Source organism: Brachyistius frenatus, unplaced genomic scaffold (assembly GCF_029030835.1).
Source record: "Brachyistius frenatus isolate BFR_SWC_R1_liver_20210118 unplaced genomic scaffold, ASM2903083v1 Contig_128, whole genome shotgun sequence".
NCBI classification, from domain to species: domain Eukaryota; kingdom Metazoa; phylum Chordata; class Actinopteri; family Embiotocidae; genus Brachyistius; species Brachyistius frenatus.
The window spans coordinates 851,177-871,122 of NW_027210727.1; the positions used below are offsets into that span (position 1 = coordinate 851,177).

Here is a 19,946-nt window from a genome sequence, read left to right on the forward strand (position 1 = left end):
CGGTTCAGTATATCCTCCACTGAGGCTCTAAAACTTGCTGAACAAGTTGAACAGCCTTTTTATTTAACATAAATTTGGAAAGGTGAAGTCATTATTTGAAAAGTTTGGCAACATATGAACAAACATGTATCTGGGTTTTTCCGTGTTGAACTCTGAAGTTATAAATGCTGTAACTATATTTTCTCTCAGATCTTAAACTTTGATTGCTCATTTTATCATGACTATTTAAAAGAGGGCAGGATATCATAATGTAGAAAATCGTGCAACATACTAAACTGTCTCGCTGCACACCTAACAAGCCCTTATAAAAAGAAAATGTGCAACACGCATGTTTTGAACATGTACATCAACAGAAAGATGAGTAATCTATAGCTCAGGTTTAAAATGATAGAAGAATCTCTCTAGTCTAAGTTACTTTTAGCTCAATTATCCTGTACGCTTGAGGTGACTTATTGAATAATTTATACTTGCTGTGTTTGCAGTATACTACAGGGGCCTCCGATTTGCTTCTTTGCATATTTCTTACAATAAGTTGCACCCAAAACCAGGATGTTGCAACCACAGTAAAAACTAAGATAATGTAAAGAAAGCACGTCAAGTAGTTTGTTTGGTTTCCTGTTTTATTTTGAAATTACTCACCTCTTCTGTCTGTTTTCTTGTACTTCCTGCCATTGTGTTTTTCCCGGCCAGTTCTTGTCATCACTTGTGTCTCTTTAACCCATCAGCTCTCTGTGTATATTTAGTTCTCCCCCTCGTCAGTTGTCACGTGTCTTCATTCCTCCGTGTGAGTTCATTGCTTTGCATCTTATTATTTCTTGTGTTGACTTCTGCCAGTTCAGAGATTTAGCTTTTTGCCTGCAACCTGTTTTTATTGTTTGGAATTTGTTAAAACAGCTCCCTGGTTTGTGTGTTTGTGAAATGATGTCCAGGATACAGACAATAAACTCAAATCAAAGTGAAAATTGCATCTCTTTTTTAGTTTGTTTTGCTTACTACCGTAAAAAGAAGAGAAGCAAGAATTTCCCAGTATCCAAAAGGCCCTTGGCCAATATCAACATGTGGATGCCTTTATAACTGTGTGCACACAAAACCAGAAAGATTCACATGATGGCGAATGAAACAATGTCTAAAAAAAACAAAACACTTTTCTTGAAAAACACTGTAATGTAAAGAAATACCTTGAAATGTAATGAGAAAAAACATGACCACTATGCTGCATAGCAGGCATACTTAAAATGGGAGATAAGTCACATTCCCTGTGTGGGCAATTACAGTATTTACACGCTTCGTTCAATATGAACTATAATTGACTGGAAATAGTACACAAACAGAATTACACACATACGTATTTGTTGTACAGTAAGTTTCACCAAACTTAGCTCTTCCTTGGACTGCTCACTGTGCTGAGTGCAGTGTTGGCATTGCGTCATCCATAACCCTGTGGCTTTCATTAGCAGATTTCTGTAAACAGCCAGCCACATTAAAAATGAGCTGGTCCTGCAGTAGTGGAAGTGCTGCTGGTGTTCTGTGCTTCAGCAGACAAGCGACAGGCGCTCCGGCTGGATCTATGGGCTTTGACATCTTCTGTGACTCATGTTACAGTGTCAGCATGGGTGACGATATTGCCCAGAATTGATTTCACTCGGGACATAAAGCTATCACAGAAGTTGGGGGAATGAGTTATGTAGCCAAATATGATGATGTAATCATAAAAATATTATCTTTGACAGCAAATCGAACACAAAGACAGCAAAAAAACTTGTAAATGTTTTATGCATTTCTTCTGCAGTATTGCCACACCATCATAAGTAGCCATTTTTAAGTAGTCAACGATGCACTAATTGCCACACATAGTCCCCTCAGGGCTTAATGACCTTTATTCTCCTGAAAACCATATTTTTACAATGGCCATTATTCATAAAGATAGAATATTTATAAAGACTGGCCCACTCTGCTCCATTCATAATTTATTCATACTTCAACTTAATTGTTCTCATCATCCTTCTCTCTTCAAAGACCTCATTACAATCTTCCCCTTTACTCACATTACTGAGATGAAACAATTTGCGAAAACAGTTGCTCTTATTAAAATATATATATATATATATATATATTCTCATGGGTGATGGGAAAAGATTTACACTGTTCCTCCAGCTCACAATTCACAAGTACTCACTTTACACTCTGACAGACTGTCTTCAGACTCAGGTGGACTCAGTTTTATTCTGTATTTCCTCCTCCGGGTTGTGCTCAGGATATTTGATTATTAAACAGACTCTACTTTGATTTACAACAAAAAGAAGCTGACAAACTTGAGAAGGGCATGTAATAATTAAGTATTACATATTATAATAGGCCTTTACCTGCATGATTGGCAATTAGGATGATTCAAATCCTGTATTACACAATAAATCAAAGCTGAACACTCTTTATGGGCCATTTCATCCCTGTGCCGGCCTTTTGAGTCCTATTGAGTGTTGTATTGAGAGAGTAACAGGCTTCTACTACAGTGATGCTAATAGTTTTACAGTTTGGGATATGCAGGGATATGATGGAGTAAAAGCACTCCATCGTCTTGTCTGATGAGTGCATTAACAACCAAGCAGCTTTGTAATGACACCTGCGTGGGTCCTTTGTAGCCTCATTTCCATCCTTTGCTGCCTCGTCTTCTCTGTTGTCGATCTCTACTTCACACGATCGCCTGCTCAGCTACTTATAAGTGTTGTGTAGTGTTTAAAAGCTATGGGTGGAACACCAATCAGGGAAAGAGAGCCATTATACCCCAGGGGCCCCAAAAGCTACCATTCTAGTGACCCTGTAAGGCTGTATAAATACAGCAGTGATTTGAGAAAAATGCCAACGTCAGAATGCTACCAGCACAGGTCAGCAGGATTCATGCTCTGGAGACCATGAATGTCTGTACAAAGTTTCATGGCAAGCAGTTTAATAGATGTTTACAGTCTGGACCAACAGACTAACAGTGCTATGCCTATATAGCAAAGATCTCGACCCCGGAGCCCTCATCTCGTCAAACCAGCCCTGAGAAGTGGCTAATGTTATCAGAATGTCTTAATGTACAAATTATAATGTTTATTGTAGTTTTTTAGTTTATTTTGTATTATTCATTATCGCAAAAAGATAACAAACACAAAAGGGGTCATTAATGTGCTTGTGCGCTGGATATAGGGGCACGATACATATTTTCTTGGTGGAAATTATGTTTGGAAGTTCTCAATTAAAAAAATGTGCAGAGAAAACTTCTTTATACAAATGTAGTGTTAAAATGTTTTTCACGTGCGTATGTTTTAATACTTTTTGATAAAGGTGCTATTATAAAAGTTATGTAAGATGACTTTTTCAGTGAGAGTTTTGCTTTCGATCTTACACCTGTTTGGGTGAAAAGAACAATAATAAATGGCCCCTCAAAACAGAAAGAAAACATCAGACAATAATGATGCATTAAGCGGACAGACATCAGCAAAAGTAAATGTATTTGACCACAGATGACCGCACACAGACTCCCCTATTGTTCTTGGACTATCATCAAAGTCTCTCGGTAGTTTCGAGCCAAACACAAAGCTTGGCCGCCCCCCTCAAAGATCAAAGCCCAGTCGATGCTTTCATGCGGTGCATTGCATTGTGCTCAATGAGCCACTCGTCTTTTGTTCATGCATGTAAATGGTTGTGATGAAAGGGGTAGTGTTGCTGCAGACGGGGGGGGGGGCGGCGATCCGAGTTGTGCTTCGAGGAGACTGTCTGAATGCGCTGAGCTTTGCCTCTCAGATCCCCTCCTCGCTGCCTGTAAGCTCCTATATCGTCATGGCTCGCTAAAATATTAATCAGGCCGCGAGCAAAAGCAGTAAAGCCACAAACCTGCAAATACACAGTGTCACATGTGGATGCACACATACTCGCGGACACACACTCGCTCATTGTTCCGATCATGGGACTTGTATAATTTAGTGGTTCAGCGCTTTTGATATCTAGTGGCTGCACGGCTCGCTGTGGAATACTGAGCCTCAGACGTGACTTCCTCCCCAGAGACAATAGAGGAAACTGCAGAGCCCGGTTACCCTGCTGCCATTCACTGAACACGAAGCATGTGAAATTGAGAGCGATCGTCCCATAATTCACGCAAAACACTCGGCTGACTGGCTGCTTTGGGTCAGCATGATTTGCTTGGATGTGCAATACACCATCTGACATTATAGTTCTATACTCTGACCAGTAATTATTTCAGAGGCTGTATGCCGAGGCAAAGATAGATATCAGTAACCAGTAATGTAGACACGAGATTCCCAGTCATGAGAGCAGCTTTGTGGAACGCGATATTCCCATTTTGCTCGCAGCTGTTGCAGTTTCTGGGCTTATGGTTTCTAAGACGTGAGTGGATTTGAATGTATTGTGCCACACGTAAAGGTCGCTGCTTGTTGCGTAAACATCTCGTGTAAAAATGTTTATCGCCACGCGTTCTGGAGCATCTACAGCCAATCATAGATAAGTCTCAAACAGCTGACTTTTTTGACTTTTGCTTTTCTTCTGTCTGGATAAAAAAAAAAAAAAAAAATTGCACTGAGGAATAACAAACTGCAGTACAAGGAAGGAAGAGGAAAGAAAAAAAAACAAACATGCAAAGTGCCAAAAAGAAGATGCCAGCAGTTGTCAGTTTGAATGTTCTGAACCATGCTGAGCCGAGTCTCGTACATTTGAGCTCTGTCTCTGAACATGTCAGCTCGTTCCAATCCAGGGTTTGTTGTGAAGACCGCAGCAGTCACAGATAGGATACTATTCATGCATGACCTCCTTTTATTGAAAGGAATTAAAAGAAGAAGTTACTGTCTGAACTCATATACACAGACACAATGAACTGTTCAATGCAGGTTGTTAAAATGGCAACTGTTTCTCTGCAACTGTTTTTGTTAAAGATGCAGTCATGTTTTAAGAAATGCATAGGATACTTTACTTTGACTAACGATTGGTGTCTGATATGGTTTACATAAAAATCTCAATTATCTTGTAATAATCTCTGAAGTTTCCTCATCATGCTTGTGTAATTTCAATTGCAAACTATTTGTGATGTCACAAATCATGCTCGTAGAAACGCCCCTACAGATTATATTTTTTAATAAGGACAGAGAACTTGCACTTTTAGCAGATGAATGTGAAAACAGTCTTTTAGTTATGAACCCGACACATACATTATTCTGCACTGTCAAGCTTAAACACTTTTTAGTGAAGGTGATCTTTAAAGGTCCCATATTGTACATATTCAGATTCCCATTTCTATTTTGATTGTAATGCAGCTCTAGATGCAACAGAAATACTGTGAAAGAGGCAAAACGCTCAGGACATGAAAAAATACACCAAGACTTTATTCAGGAACTGACGTTTGGATTTTTATGATGTCACAAACTCATGCTCATCATATGTCCGCCCCTAGCACGGCCTACTGTCCAACCTTTAAGGTGGACGAAAACACTGAGCAGTCATTCCATTGTGGAACAAGCACCTACAAGACTGAGGGGAACCTGTGATTGGCCTGGCCGTCCGTCACTCAGAAATTAGTCAACCAATCACAAGAGAGGGTCAGTGATATCAATGCCCCTTAAAGACACACACACAAAATAGCCTATTCTTGGTAGAGCTCCAGCGAGAAGCTTAAGAGAGGAAATGTAAAACATAGACATGATTTTTGATACCTAAAACCACGAAAATATAGTTTTATGAATATCTAAAGATTAAAATAAAACACTGGAAAAGTGTAAGATATGATACCTTTAAGTTATTGCCAATCACGTAATACCTCTGATCAGAGCAACACTGTTTATCTACAACCAGTAATATGACTGGTACAATGAATAAACAAAAACTTCAAAAAGCTGTACATATTTTTCTAATCGGCAAGTCACTTGAGTATTGAACACATGGGGAACTGGATGGGGTGTACCAAAGCTGAATGAATTATTGAGGAGTCATTTGAGCTAAATTCTGACTCAAGGTTTACTTTTACTTTCTTGAAATGTTGGTATATTAGCCTACATATACCATTTAAGCAAAGATAACACTGCAGTTGAGAAATTACATCATTTCACCCAGACCTAAGTGAGCCTCTTCTGAAACACAACGACAAAAAGGTGTCTTATTTTTAGTGAATTAACCACCAGGTATAAAATGATAAATGTGTTTGGAATCTAATTCAATCCGGTATTTTAAATAACAGCAGCATCAACAAGCGGAGCTGCATCAACTTCTCCCGGATATATAAAATGCGAATTTTATGAATCTTTACAGAGTCTTGTTGCAGGGCTAACGTATCAGGTTGCATACGAATCTTCGTGATGGTTGTGCCCACCCGCTGGACCACCGGGCATCGCACGACAAGAACAAGCCGCGTGAATTTCTCATAAACCTGTTTAAATCGTCACCGAAACGAACGGTGGCACTAACGCGATTACTAATCCACTTTCCCCGCAAATGTCAACATCGCACGTGCATCAAATTTGGTTCAAGTCACTTTCTTCGCAGGACTTAATGAGTCATGACATGAACATAGCCTAAAGCCTTCCACCCACGCTTCCCCTGCCCACTCCGCACTGTATTTGAGGCGCTCCTCTGCTCCATCCCTCAGAGCAGCAGGCGCCCAGTCAGCGCAGCTCTCCTGCCACTACGGAAGGACGGGGAGCAGCTTCTTTTGCTCCGCGTTCTCCTGGATTTACCTTCATCTCGCCGAGATGAGGCTTATTTACGTTGTAGTTGTTGCGGCTCTGCTGACAGGTAGGAGAGAGGTTTTCTTTCTTGCAGAGCGCTGTACGATAAGTTTGGTGCTCAGTTCAGGACCACGGACAGAGACGTCTCCTCCACTTGGGACGCATGCAAACCGTTTATTTACGCATTTTGCTGACATGTTTTAACACGCATGCTATTTTCTTTTCTTCATGCAGAAAACCTAGCGTTTCCAGTAAGCAAAGAAGGACAGAGAGAAGATGTGGTAGGATTTTCTAATGCAATTTAATGATTTGATTTCTATTTTTTTTTTTTTTTTATCACATCAAAGCATTTAAGTTGATTTGGATTTTGCAGGTGACACGATGCTTGGTGGAAGTCCTGTCCAAAGCTCTCTCCAAACCGGACTCCGAGCTGGATCAGGAATGCAAGGACATTCTCCAAGCAGGTTTGTAGCATAAGGGATTCTATAGATAGTCCAAATAAGGTTACTTATCATGCTTATTCAGCTTAAATCAACCAAAAGGTTCAACATGTAGATTGAAAACAGGCTTTTTTTTTTTTTTTAAGGAAAGTTGCTTTTTGTTGCTGCAGCACTATTTAACTGTCAAGCGGTGAAGGCACTAAAAAGATTTAAACAGTACTGAATATCCTGACAACCAGCAGTTGACATAAATAGAGCAGTTAAAGTCATGAATGTCTGTTCTCTTAGATAAGATTGGAGGTATTCAAGAAAATAAATGCAAGACTCTGCCTGACCTCCAACACATGGTGGAGGCTTTTAACTTAACAGAAATGTGGCAACAAGTGATTCACTAAATGATTATTAATTTGATCTAAAGGCTTAAATCAAAGGGCAAATTCATCATAACTTGTCCCTCAGAGCTATTCTAAATGGATGTTTACATCTATTCTGATCTTTCTTTTGCTCTGTCATAGGGGTTAAACATGCCCCACAGGACAAGAAGAGCGGGGAGGGGAATGCAATTCATGAAGAGGTAGTCAAAGGTCACACTGAGGAGCCCGAGGCAAAGGCAGCAGATGTGAAAGACATCGAGACGCTCCTGAAATCTGTGGAGGAAAAAAGAGACACTCCAGAAGATGAGCGCAGCCAGGAATCCTGGAGTCTGGGTGACGAGAAGGACAAGAGACACGAGAACGAAGAGGAAGAGGAACGGGAGAAGAGAAGTGGCTGGAAGCCCGGGAGATACCACCAGAGGAAGCACAAACGAGGAGAGGAGGAAGAAGACAACGAGCGCAGTCAGGAGAGCTGGGGACTAGAAGATAAGAGATCCGAGGAGGACGATGGTGAGGACAGAGAGAAGAGGAACTGGAGGCCTGGAAGATACCACCAAAGGAAACACAAACGCGATGAGGAACCTTTAGGAGATGAGAGGGAGGAACCAGACGAGGGGCGTAGCCAGGAGTCCTGGGATGTGGACAAAAGGCATGGAAATGAGGATGAGGAGGAAAGAGACAAGCGCATATGGAAACCCACACATCGCTATCATCACAAGAAAAAGCTCCACAAACGCGGTGATGAGGGTGACGAAGACGAAGAGCGCAGCCAGGAATCTTGGGGTCTTGACGATGAGAGAAACAAGAGGGACTGGAGACCTGGCAGGTACCACCAGAGGAGACATAAGCGTGATGAAGAGCTTTCAGAAGAAGTCAGAGAAGAGCCAGATGAGGAACGCAGCCAGGAATACTGGGATTTTGATGGAAGAGAGAAGAGGGACTGGAGACCTGGCAGGCATCACCAAAGGAGACACAAACGAGACGAAGAGCTCTCAGAGGAAGCCAGGGAAGAGCCGGATGAAGAACGCAGCCAGGAGTCCTGGGACTTTGATGGAAAAGAGAAGAGGGACTGGAGACCTGGCAGGCATCACCAGAGGAGACATAAGCGTGATGAAGAGCTATCAGAAGAAGCCATAGAAGAGCCAGATGAAGAGCGCAGCCAGGAATACTGGGATTTCGATACTGGAAGAGACAAGAGAGACTGGAGATCTGGCAGGCACCACCAAAGGAGACACAAACGTGACGAAGAGCTCTCAGAAGATGCCAGGGAAGAGCCGGACGACGAGCGCAGCCAGGAGTCCTGGGACTTTGACACTGGAAGAGAGAAGAGGGACTGGAGACCCGGCAGGTACCACCAGAGGAGACACAAACGTGACGAGGAGCTGGCGGAGGAAGAGAGAGACGAGCCAGAGGAGGATCGCAGTCAGGAGTACTGGGGATTCGACAAAAGACATGGAAAAGAAGAGGGGGAAGTCGAAAAGCGCATCTGGAAACCAACACACCGATACCACCACAAAAAGAAGCTTCACAAGCGTGGCGGAGGAACGTCAGAGGAAGAGGAGGAAGAGCAGAGGGCTAATTCAGAGGAATCCACAGAGGAGGCGAAGGAAAAAGACGACGCTCTGAGGTACATCTGTCTCACATCATATCACAAAACTTCTGATGTTTAACTCTGAAAGTTAGCAGTCTGCCCCCCTGGAGCACATAATACTGCAGACTTTAGTAATACCAGTCTGCAGGGGTAAAAACTACATTTGCAGAAGTGAACAAACACCTTCAGCGGTGTTACTCTGCTGACTTAAAAAGAAAACGGCGGGTAGTACAGCTTCTAATTGGGACTGTTTTTTAAGGTATCTGGCTGAGAAGCGCAATCCCTGGATTTTCAGAGGCTACTACCACCCTGCCTGGTTTAAAAGGGATTCAGAGGAACACGCAGCAACTTCAAACAAGGTCAGCATGTGTCAGTTTTATTTTCAAAATATTATTAAATAAATGTATCAAATTAAAACTGATTTGGCTGCTTTTTGCTTTGGAGTCTTTTAAACTTAACACTACTGGATGTGTAATGTTGACTATTGACCAAACTCCCATTCATTTTCTAAAAAAAAAAAAAAAAAAAAAAAAAATTTGCATCCAGTTTGACTTCATTTTATTACAAAATTTTGATAAGTAGATCATAATTTTGGCCAATATTATCTACTTTACATGTGGTTCTCTCTTTAATCTGCTCAGATGGATGAGCTGGCCAAGTTGCTGAGCTACAAGATCAACCAGCTGGCCAACCAAGCCACTCAAGAAGAGGGGAAGAGGAGCGCACACCAGAGAGCACTTACTCCACAGGAGGTAAAAAAACTGCTTTCACTAACAGCAATAAAGAACCTTTATGACTGATAATGTGAGGTCATATTTCCTGTCAGGGTCAGTCTATTAACCCTCTAACTAAAACACTAAACTGACATTTTAAAATACATTGCTATCGACACTGTTTACTGTTATTTACTGAGAACTAAGCTTTAGTAAAAAAAAAAAACAGGCAATTTTAAAATACATGATAATCTTAAAAACTATAGTTAAAAGTCCAGAGTTAAAATCCCTAAGAAAACCCTTTCTTTGCAGCCGTTTCCATAAACAATATGCATCATATTCAGCTGACCTACCAAAGCCATGAAGCACATCACATCACGTCCGTCCACCACCACCACCACCACCACTGCCTCACTAGGAAAAAAAAAACAACAGCCATGCTCATTATGGAAATCTCTAGTCTGCATGGAGATGTCGGGGTTTAGCCTTCAGAACCGCAGAGCATCAGTGAATATGAATCTGTGCAAATGCACATCGAGAACTGTCCCTCGTGAGCATGTCTCGATCACACGAAGGAAAAAAAGCCTGACCAGTATATTCATGGTCGGCGACTCCTCCTTCAACTCCAGCTAACTTGAGACTTTACTCCTGCCTTCATCACTGCGATTCTTCTCCCAGCTTGTTTGCCACCCTTTATCTCTTTGCCTCCTCCACACCAGCAATGTTATGACTGCTGCAGTAATCACACTAGGAAACTCATGATTACAGCCTCCCACAGCAATCAAAGTCGTAATATGCCCATTAAAAAAGAGAACCAGGACCCGCAGAGACCTCCCTATCTTGCCACATACTTTGAAGCAGAAAAACAAATTAGGGAAACGGCAGCGTGGTGATCTATTAGTCCTACAGCAGTGCAAGTGTAAGGATAATAAGGGAATATTTAACCTAAGTGACCAATTAGGAATATTAGGCAAATTTGGAAGCAGGCATGGGGAAATAAGGTAAATTTCTAATCATATAATTCAGATTTCTATTGAAAAAAACAGTTAAAAAAACACACTAATCAGGTATCATAACAAAACTGATGGTATTTATTTTGTTGCTGATGTGTAAATATGGATGTTTTTCAGGAGAAAGAGCTGGAAAACCTGGCAGCAATGGACATGGAGTTGCAGAAGATCGCAGCCAATTTGCATGACACCACCGCGTAAACCGGCAGCATTTCAAGACTCAGTGGATACAAGTTGCTGTCTAACTGTATGTCTGCCAAATTAGTGTGCTTACATTGTTCAAAGTGACAAAAAAAACAAGACATAAAAAAAACCCATTTGGAGCCTTGCCAAAACATTTGACCAACTCGTTTATCTAGTTTTTGTGATATTTTGATGTAATTAATCAGCATGGGCATGGCTTGGTTGTTTATATCTAGTCAGAGAAATGTGAAAGTAATAATAATATATATGAGATAAATTATTCAAATGTGTTCTCAAGAGTTTGTTGTTTGTACTCAATTAAAGGAGTTATTCTGGGACCAAACAAAAAGCTCTGATTTATTTATTGATTGCAAAGCGGTCACAGTTCAGACTTTTTTTCTTGTACTGATTTTTAATTTTGTGCAGATACAGGTGTAGCCCACAGTGATGCTGCGTTAGCAACTGGATCATATGACAAATGGCACTTTCTGCAGGGATAACAAAATTGAAAAAAACAACAACGTTTTAACCTCAAAACTGGAGAGCATGAAAAAAAAAAAAAGAAGAGAAGAAGTGTGTTTTACATCTGGTCTCGAGGCACAAGACACAAACCTGTCACTTACTCTCAGCACAGAAATGATTATTTCACTTGTTTCTTACATACACTGAACTCAGATAGCCTGAACTTCTCAGCATCGCGCCTTAATCTGCCCTGATGTGAGCACATGAGACAGGAGAAAGTGCTCTGATGAATGTAAACCAGACACTCTGTCTGCCTTATTCCACCTGTCAAATCAGTTCAACAGAAACGGGAAGTCAATGCTTGAGGAGAATCCTATAGATCACTGGTAATGTGCCCTTATACGATTTCATGCTTCTACTATTTATCCCTCCGTGTCTTTCAGTTTCAGTCTCTTTGGTGCTGGTTCCTCGGCTCGCTGCGAGCCTGCAGGTTTAGAGCGGTCCATGGCAACCGTTGTCCCTGAGAGGACGTAGCCCCCGCCCCCGCTCATCAGCAGCAGAGGATGTGTCCTGTTAGGCAACACCTAGGGACAGAAATACAAGTCAGGATAAGTTAACTCGGCAGGAACGGCTGGCGGGGGATAACACTTGGGTCCTCAGAGGGGGAAAAAGTCTTCAGAGTATGCAAACATTGTTTTTTAATCCAGTTGCTGCTGCTTAGTGCACAAGAAGTGAGAAAAAGGAGTGGGAGAACAAACTGTAGGGAGGCTTGAATTATCGATCAAGGGCAGAGATGATTATCACAAAGTTATGCTGCCAAATGTGGAATATTTTCTATAGTTTAGCCTCTTAAATTAAGGCCTTAGTTAAATAAAACAGTTGATTAATTGACAGAATCCACCAGAATCAAAGGTTTTAGGTAAGGAAAAAGGCAAAACATTAGCTGTTCCAGCCTCCAAACTGTGAGCATTTGCTTCTTTTCAATGTTTTATGTCATTAGGCACGATTAATAGTTGTTGTCGAGCAATAAATGACCTCCAACTCATGATCTGATAATGTTACCTCGAGATGCAGGGAATTTTAACGGCACTATTACAATTATTTTGCAATTAATGGACCAAAATAATGTGATCCTGATGAGAAAAGTGTGAAGTCAAAACAGCAAAGTTCTGGACAATGAACCAAAGCAGTGAGCTGAAGGATAATAACCAGTTAACTGTGCTGACAGGACCTGCAGAGTCAAGTGCTAGGTCTCTGTTGGTTTTTCACGATGAGCAACCCTCTTTAAACACAGGCATTTAAATTCAGTGGTTCGCAGCTGGTGGGTTGCGACCTAAAAGTGGGATGCGGGTGGATGTGTACCAGTAAAAGAAAAAGTTAAGTGAAAAAAGTTACTTTTATTTTAAAGTCTATAGAATTTATGCTATGGCGCTTTTATTTTGAAGTACAAATGTTTTTAGTGAACCAGCATGCGCGCAGCAGTCGTTTGCTGTCAGCGCTGTCATGAAAGTAACGACTATCATCGTCATTATCATTAGTCACTAGTTCTGTTTTGAGCATTTTTGAGGTTCAGAATTAGATAAATAGACAAATCTGTCTTTTTTTATTTCATTACAACTCAATTTAATTTCATGAAACTTGATAAGCACCACCAGTCTAAATTTGTTTGAAAAATATTCAAGAAAAGTCTTGCCTTTTTAGTAGCTTAAAAATTTGAATCACGATTTAATGCAATAGCTGAGGGAAAATGTGGGTCCTAAGGCTTGATAGATCATTGCTAATTTAAAAAGATTAGATTAGTTTGGTTTAAACTGCAGAAAACAAAACAACCAAACCCATAAAGATTGAGAGTTTCAACATTTACCTGGTAATGTCTCAGCCAGGTGTCTGTGAGTCGGAGGTTGACCGTGCCGCCTTGTTCCCTGAGTTTTGTGTAGCACTCGATGAGAGCCTGAGGAGATGAAAGAGAATCATTAGGTCAAGGACTGCCGTGTAAATATACACAGATCTTTTAGGGAGGACATTTCCCATTGGAGCTCTACGCAATAAAAACCAGTGTGCTGTGACAACTAATGAGCGATCCTTCAAAGATCACTAATCATCCTCTTTCAGTGGGGGACATAAAGAGTGTGGTTCCAGTAAACACCTCGGCTCGTGAATGTCTTACCTCTTTGTATTGGGAATAAACTACAAAAGGTCTGGAGGGGGCGACGAATCGGAGCAGACCCAACAGGACCGGACACGGGTGAAAGCGGCTCGCTATAACCAACCTGCACGAGGGAAACAAACAGATGATCTAGCAGACCTGTCCGGCATGAAATATACCGTGTGCACTCTGTGGGTGGAACTGTGTAGGTAGGCAATATGGTAATTTAGCTTATCAGTGCTCCGTTTGACATATTACCAGAGGAATTAAGAGATTTACTGTCTTCCTATGGTGGACATTCATACCATATTTTATACAGCTGGATGAGTCGGTGAAAGAGGCTGATTTAGGAGGACCATCGGGTAAATTGTCCTCTGTGCTCGTGTTTATGATATAGTTGCTATGATGTGAAGGAGAAGACAATAGGCTAACAAGATCAATACTTGTACTTCAGACTCGGATGTCACCTTCACAACAGCGCATCCATCAATCATAAAAACAGGCTGTGAGGTTCTTCATTTTATGTGAGAGGAAACTGCAAAGCAATCAATTCCTTCACCTTACGAGGGCACTGCACGTGAGCTCAGAGGAAGGCCAATAACTCATGACTTTTACAGACATGGTTAACGGCGCTTTAATTATTCATACATTTTTCATCCCAGTGCATCTGTTGCAATTGCTTTTGTTTACTACAGACTGGAAGTGGAAGAGGCTGATGCAGAGAAGAGCAGAGCGCTGCAGAGAAACAAGAAAATGTGAGAATCTGACACCGACCCGTCGGCGTTTCTGCCTTCCAGCAGAGCAGCAGCGGCTGCCAGCTTCTTCCGCTTCTCCTCCAGCTTCACCTTTTTTTCTTGAGTCTAAAAAAAACAAAAATATAAGTTCTGTACACAAACTCTCTATTCCTGCTCCAATTGAGACATTTCTTTGTTTCACGGTCTTCAAACAAGAAGTCTAACATAATATCCAAACAAATAACTTGTCCTATACCATGGCAAAAAAAAAAATCAACTGAATTATTAGCATACCAACAGGCTCCTGCTCCTGTTGGTTATAAACATAAAAGGCAAAAAAATATTTTGGAAATCAGGATGCGCAAGTGTTCGACGTACTTTGGCTTCTTTGCGTTTCTCTTTCTCTACTTCCTCCTGGTTCTGCCCGGCACCATCCCCAGTGTTTGTCTCCATGCTCGGTTCCTCTGGACTGCCCTGCGGTTCTGCCTCCGGCGGGTTCTGCGCCTCCTCTGCAGCCATGCTCAACTGTTTCTCATCTGCAATGTCGGAAAAGAACCATCCGTGTTGAAAGAATGTTGGAAAATAAATGCATCTCATCATGAATTTTCAGATTTCTGAATATTAATTATTTTCAGAATTAACTAATTAAAAATAAGGTGCGCTAGATGCAGAAAATGATGATAAAATGGTGTTTGTGCAGTTGTAAGCGGGACATGTTGGTTTTCTTTGGCAGTTGAGCTCTAGTTCGTCTGAAACAACACGGCTCATCTTGGAGCGGCTGTCAAAGAAGGCGGGCCCTACCAGTATGGGGGTCTTTGGCTGTGGTGTCCAAAGTGCCTGCCAGCAGAGCGTTGACGTGGCAGATGGGAAACTCATGCAGCATATCGTGAAAGTGTGCAGGAAAGCCAAAGCTCTCCACGCCCGTCCGAACGGGCCCGCCTCCTGGGTACATTTGGATCACTGAGCCGTAGCCTGGATGAGGAGGAGAGTCATTATGCAAAGAGCGGAGGAGAGGGTTTGATCAGAAAGACAACAGACTATTTGAACAAACAGGTAAACACTGCAAATTCAGTTCACAGGACTAACTTGCCTCCCATTCTTTCCATGATGGCCCCCAGAACAAGTCCAGCGCAGGTCTCAAACACCAACACCTTACTGCCGGCGTGGATGTTTGCCAGAGTCAACACCTGGGCAAGTGTGTCATACCGTAGGTGGCTGCAACGCACAGAAAAAAACGCATCATGCGACCATTTTACTGCTGTCCGAAGACGAGCTTCACACCGACTGATAATCTACGTGCTGACTCACCAGATCTTCCCTGGTTCCCGGCCGTGGTACATCATCGCCAGGATGCGGCAGGACGGCTTTAGAATGGTCACAGTGTTTTCATACCTGGAAACAGCACAAGATGGGAACAACTGATACAACTAATTACGGTGTGCTGCATTAAAACAGGTCCGGAACAGATTGTGAGTGGATCATCAGAAGTGACTCACTTCTTCTTCTTCTTCTTGATGTACTTATCTTGGGCGTACTCGGTCTTATCTTTGAACGTGGTGCTGTTCACTATAAGCTGCTCAATGATTTCCTGTGGACCAAATACACATGATGTCTCAAGTTTTGCTTCTGACATTTTATTTGATTATTAAAAAGAAATGATTCCCCTGAAAAGACAAGAGCCAGCCCATCTGGCTGATAAGTCAGCCCATCTCTCCATGTTTTACAACGTCCCTATCATATCCGTAGCTCCTTCTGAAGATGTACATTGTTATCACTAGGTCAGAAACATTGTGTTTAATTCTTTAGTCATTTTCTGACAATGTTTTGGGGGAATATTTTCAGGTGTGGACTAATAGAAAGTTAATGAACTGGTGAGGATTAGCTCGGGGACTGGATTGACTCAAATTAACAAACATACAGTAGGAACTATTCACACAGTCATTCTTTAATAAACAGCCAATAGATGTCACAATGTTATGATACTTTCCCATTTAAAATGTAATAATAAAGTTGCAGATGTACCTGACCCTTCAGACCTTGCTCTTTAAGCGTCTCAATGTCATCCCTGGTCAGTTTCTGTGATTTGCCATCATCGACAATGTTTCTGTTGTCTGTGCCCGCCTCCTTTGCATCTGGGGTGAACACACACAAAGAGATTGGTCAAAGTGTAGAATTAAACAGAGGATTAAGGATCAGGGGTTGAACGGTTAAAGTTAAGAAAATGCGACCTATTCGGATCGCTGGTCACGTTCGGGGTATGTCTGCATTGTTCAGTTAATTTGAAGAAAAAAAAAAAATCCTCACACCAATAAGCCAGTGAGACATCCACCATCATTGTTCCTGGCTGCAGTAGGTAGCATTAGTTCTGCAGAGACACCCTCTTCATGAGACACACAACCGAGCATTTTTCTGATCTCTTACGTAATACTGATTGCCTTTATGTCTTTAATGTGGCTATGTTTATTTTATTCAAAAATAACAAAGCTGTGCTTTGTGTTTGCACTAATTAAAAGACTTATTCTTTTACTTAATATTTGACAATGAAGTGTTTATGTTATTAGCCACAATTTGGCTACAGCAAACAGTTCTTCACCTTTTTTTTGACAAGTACACAAAAAAAAAAACATGAAAGTGAAATTTCCCTCCCACACTCTTTACTTAAAACATTTACCGAATTGAACCAAAAACCAGGACCAGAAAACCTTCTTCTGAACCGAACCGTAAATCTTGTAAACCGTTCCACCTCCAGTTGGGATGCACGATAACGCTGGTACATCATCTGTGTCAGCCGATACATACTTTATAAGGACATATTGACATCGGCCGATTAAATGAATGCGCAATGGTTGATGCGAGCTGCTCTTGAGTCTCTCAAGCCTGCAAGAGGGTGCAAATTTGCCATCTTTATGGTGAATTTGTAAAGCCTAAAGACAACATGCACATGTATCGGTAATAGGTAAAAAAAAAAAAAAAAAAAGAGGGAAATATCGAATCGGATATCTGCACACACACACACACACACACACACACACACACACACACACACACACACACACACACACACACACACACACAAATGGAATCAACAATCCTTGACACATTTTTCTTAAGCAGCCTGGGAATAACAGATAATCACATGCATACATTTAAATGTCACTGGCAGCATGCAATAAATCAGTTGCACAACTGACATATGAATATGACTGGTGGGTGGCATTAAACTCACCAGAGGGGCTCTCGGTGTCCTTGGGTTTCTGTGGTTGCAGAGTCCCTCCAGACACAATTTCAAACGTGGTGCTATACAAGTGTCCCACTGCATTATCCAGGAAGAACCACTGCTTCTCAAATATCAACTTCCTGCGAGTAAACCAGATAGAAACTGTCATTGTTCTGTCGGATTGATATTATACATGATGCTATGTCAATGCAGAGACTTGGTGATCTGAACAATTATACTGAAATGTAGATTGTTATCGTCATATTGCCACTAGTGAGGAATCAATGAAGGTTTAGCTGTCATGAAGTAAATAAATGGAGAGGCACACATTTAGGCTTATGTTTATCTGATTAATAGGCGTCTTGTGTTTGCAGTTTTGTTTACTCACTTCCTCGGTTGAATTTGCACAGCTTTAAAGATCTCCCCTCGTTTTAGCACAACGTGGTCCCCTTCTCTGATTCTGTTCTCACAATCAGCGTCTCCTTTGTCCGCCATAATAAGACAGATAATACAGCTCACCAGTCACCTGAGAGGAAAACGCCGCCTTTAGCTATTTCTACAGAGTCGTCGTTCGCAAGGCACAGGTCAAAAAGGCACTAGATCACCCTGAAGTAACAGCTAAATACCGCAGGTTATTCTTCACACGTGTTAGCCTTCATTTCCCTAGCCTCTGAGGACGGCTAAGCGAACGCAGAAGGCAGCTGGTGCCGTGTTACAGCGTCTGCGCCCGTGATTGGCTGGGGAGGCGTCGCTGTGTTTGCCAGCCAATAGGAGCGAAGTGCCTTAAATTCTGTGTTAATGGATTTCAGAATCATCGATGTACCGGGATTTACCACGGGGATTTACGGTTAATGCCGAGGGGCGGGGGCAGTCAAACCTGGGTGGTTAATAAATAGACTGCTGACACTGGTGGCTTTAGGGAGATATATAGAGTGAATCGGTGGTGAACATTATGTTACATTACATTTCATTTCATCAAGTGCATTTCAACCACGAGGGTACAAATTCAGAACAACAACAATCGAGAAAGTACAATTTTCTTCAAGAAAGCCAAACTTCAAAGTGCTATAAGTAAGTGCTACTAAAGTGCTACCTATTCAAGGTATAGTCGGGAGAGGTGCGTTTTTAGTTTGCGGCGGAAAATGTACAGATTTATGTGCATGGGGTAGCAATGTTAGAGGATGGTACATCTTTGACCAGTCCCAGTGATGGTTTTTAGAGTATTGCCATTCTTGGCTTTTCATTATGCCAATTAAACTCTGCTCTTACAATATTTCAGCATGATTCCATATATAATATAATGACACAGGATATATTCTCTATAGGCTGGTGTTTTAGGTTAGGTTAGGTTAGGTAGTTACTTTATTAATCCCCGAGGGGAATTTTTTTTTTCCACTACAGCAGCATACAGAAGCAATAAGATAATAATAGAACAATAGAAAAGCAATAAAATAGCAGTAAAAAAATATAAAATGCACAGTATATACAGTACAGTATATATCTATATCTATATATATATTATATACAAACAACCAAGAAACACAGTCAACAGTGTTATTGTTGTGTTGGATTTTGCCAGAGGTGAGTTATTGTACAGTCTAATTGCGGTCGGCAGGAATGATCTCCTGTATCTGTCCTTGTGACAGCGGAGCTGAAGGAATCTTTTGGAGAAAGTGCTCCGCTGTCCCTGCAGTAGGTGGTGGAGAGGGTGGACAGGATTATCCAATATGGATAATAGTTTGTTCAGCGTCCTCCTCTCCACCACCTTTTCCAGACTATCCAGATTGTAGCCGATGATGGAGCCGACCTTCTTAACCAGTTTGTTAAGTCTGTTGGTGTCATCTGTCACCGGCTCCAATGCTGCTCCCCCAGCAGACCACAGAGAAGTACAATGCACTGGCCACAACAGACTGGTAGAACATCTCCAACATCTCGCTGCACACATTGAAGGATCGAAGTTTCCTCAAGAAAAAGAGTCGACTCATCCCCTTCTTGTAGACAGCGTTGATGTTGGTCTTCCAGTTCAGTCTGTTGTCGATGGACACACCCAGGTACTTGTACTCCTCAACCATGTCCACCTCCTCTCCCAGAACTCTCAGCGGTTGTGGAGCCGTCGTCTTCCTCCTGAAGTCGACCACCATCTCTCTGGTCTTGGCCACGTTCAGGAGCAGGTGATTTCTTCCCGCCCACTCCACAAAGTCCTCCACTACTGCCCTGTACTCGTCCTCCCGTCCGTCCCTTATACACCCGACCACTGCAGAGTCATCAGAGAACTTCTGCAGATGGCAGGACTCTGAGTTGTACTGGAAGTCAGTTGTGTATAAGGTGAACAGGAAGGGGGACAGAACAGTTCCCTGAGGAGCTCCAGT

At 41.8% G+C, this 19,946-nt stretch overlaps 2 protein-coding genes across 2 annotated transcripts; one reads left to right on the forward strand and one right to left on the reverse strand.

The window, feature by feature from the left end:
* Positions 1-6,629: 6,629 nt before the first annotated feature.
* On the forward strand, positions 6,630-11,367 carry chgb (chromogranin B). Its single transcript, XM_069714205.1, has 7 exons — positions 6,630-6,774; positions 6,942-6,988; positions 7,081-7,171; positions 7,663-9,148; positions 9,372-9,471; positions 9,754-9,864; positions 10,956-11,367. Exons 1-7 carry the CDS (start codon positions 6,732-6,734, stop codon positions 11,034-11,036), a joined length of 1,959 nt encoding a protein of 652 aa, XP_069570306.1. The 5' UTR covers positions 6,630-6,731; the 3' UTR covers positions 11,037-11,367.
* Positions 10,889-18,244, reverse strand: trmt6 (tRNA methyltransferase 6 non-catalytic subunit). The gene is made up of 12 exons (XM_069714206.1): positions 17,966-18,244; positions 17,587-17,717; positions 16,383-16,492; positions 15,857-15,948; positions 15,669-15,752; positions 15,451-15,575; positions 15,162-15,332; positions 14,739-14,896; positions 14,401-14,486; positions 13,648-13,750; positions 13,345-13,431; positions 10,889-12,064 (listed from the first exon to the last, which is right to left on the reverse strand). Exons 1-12 carry the CDS (start codon positions 18,070-18,072, stop codon positions 11,903-11,905), a joined length of 1,416 nt encoding a protein of 471 aa, XP_069570307.1. The 5' UTR covers positions 18,073-18,244; the 3' UTR covers positions 10,889-11,902.
* Positions 18,245-19,946: the final 1,702 nt, after the last annotated feature.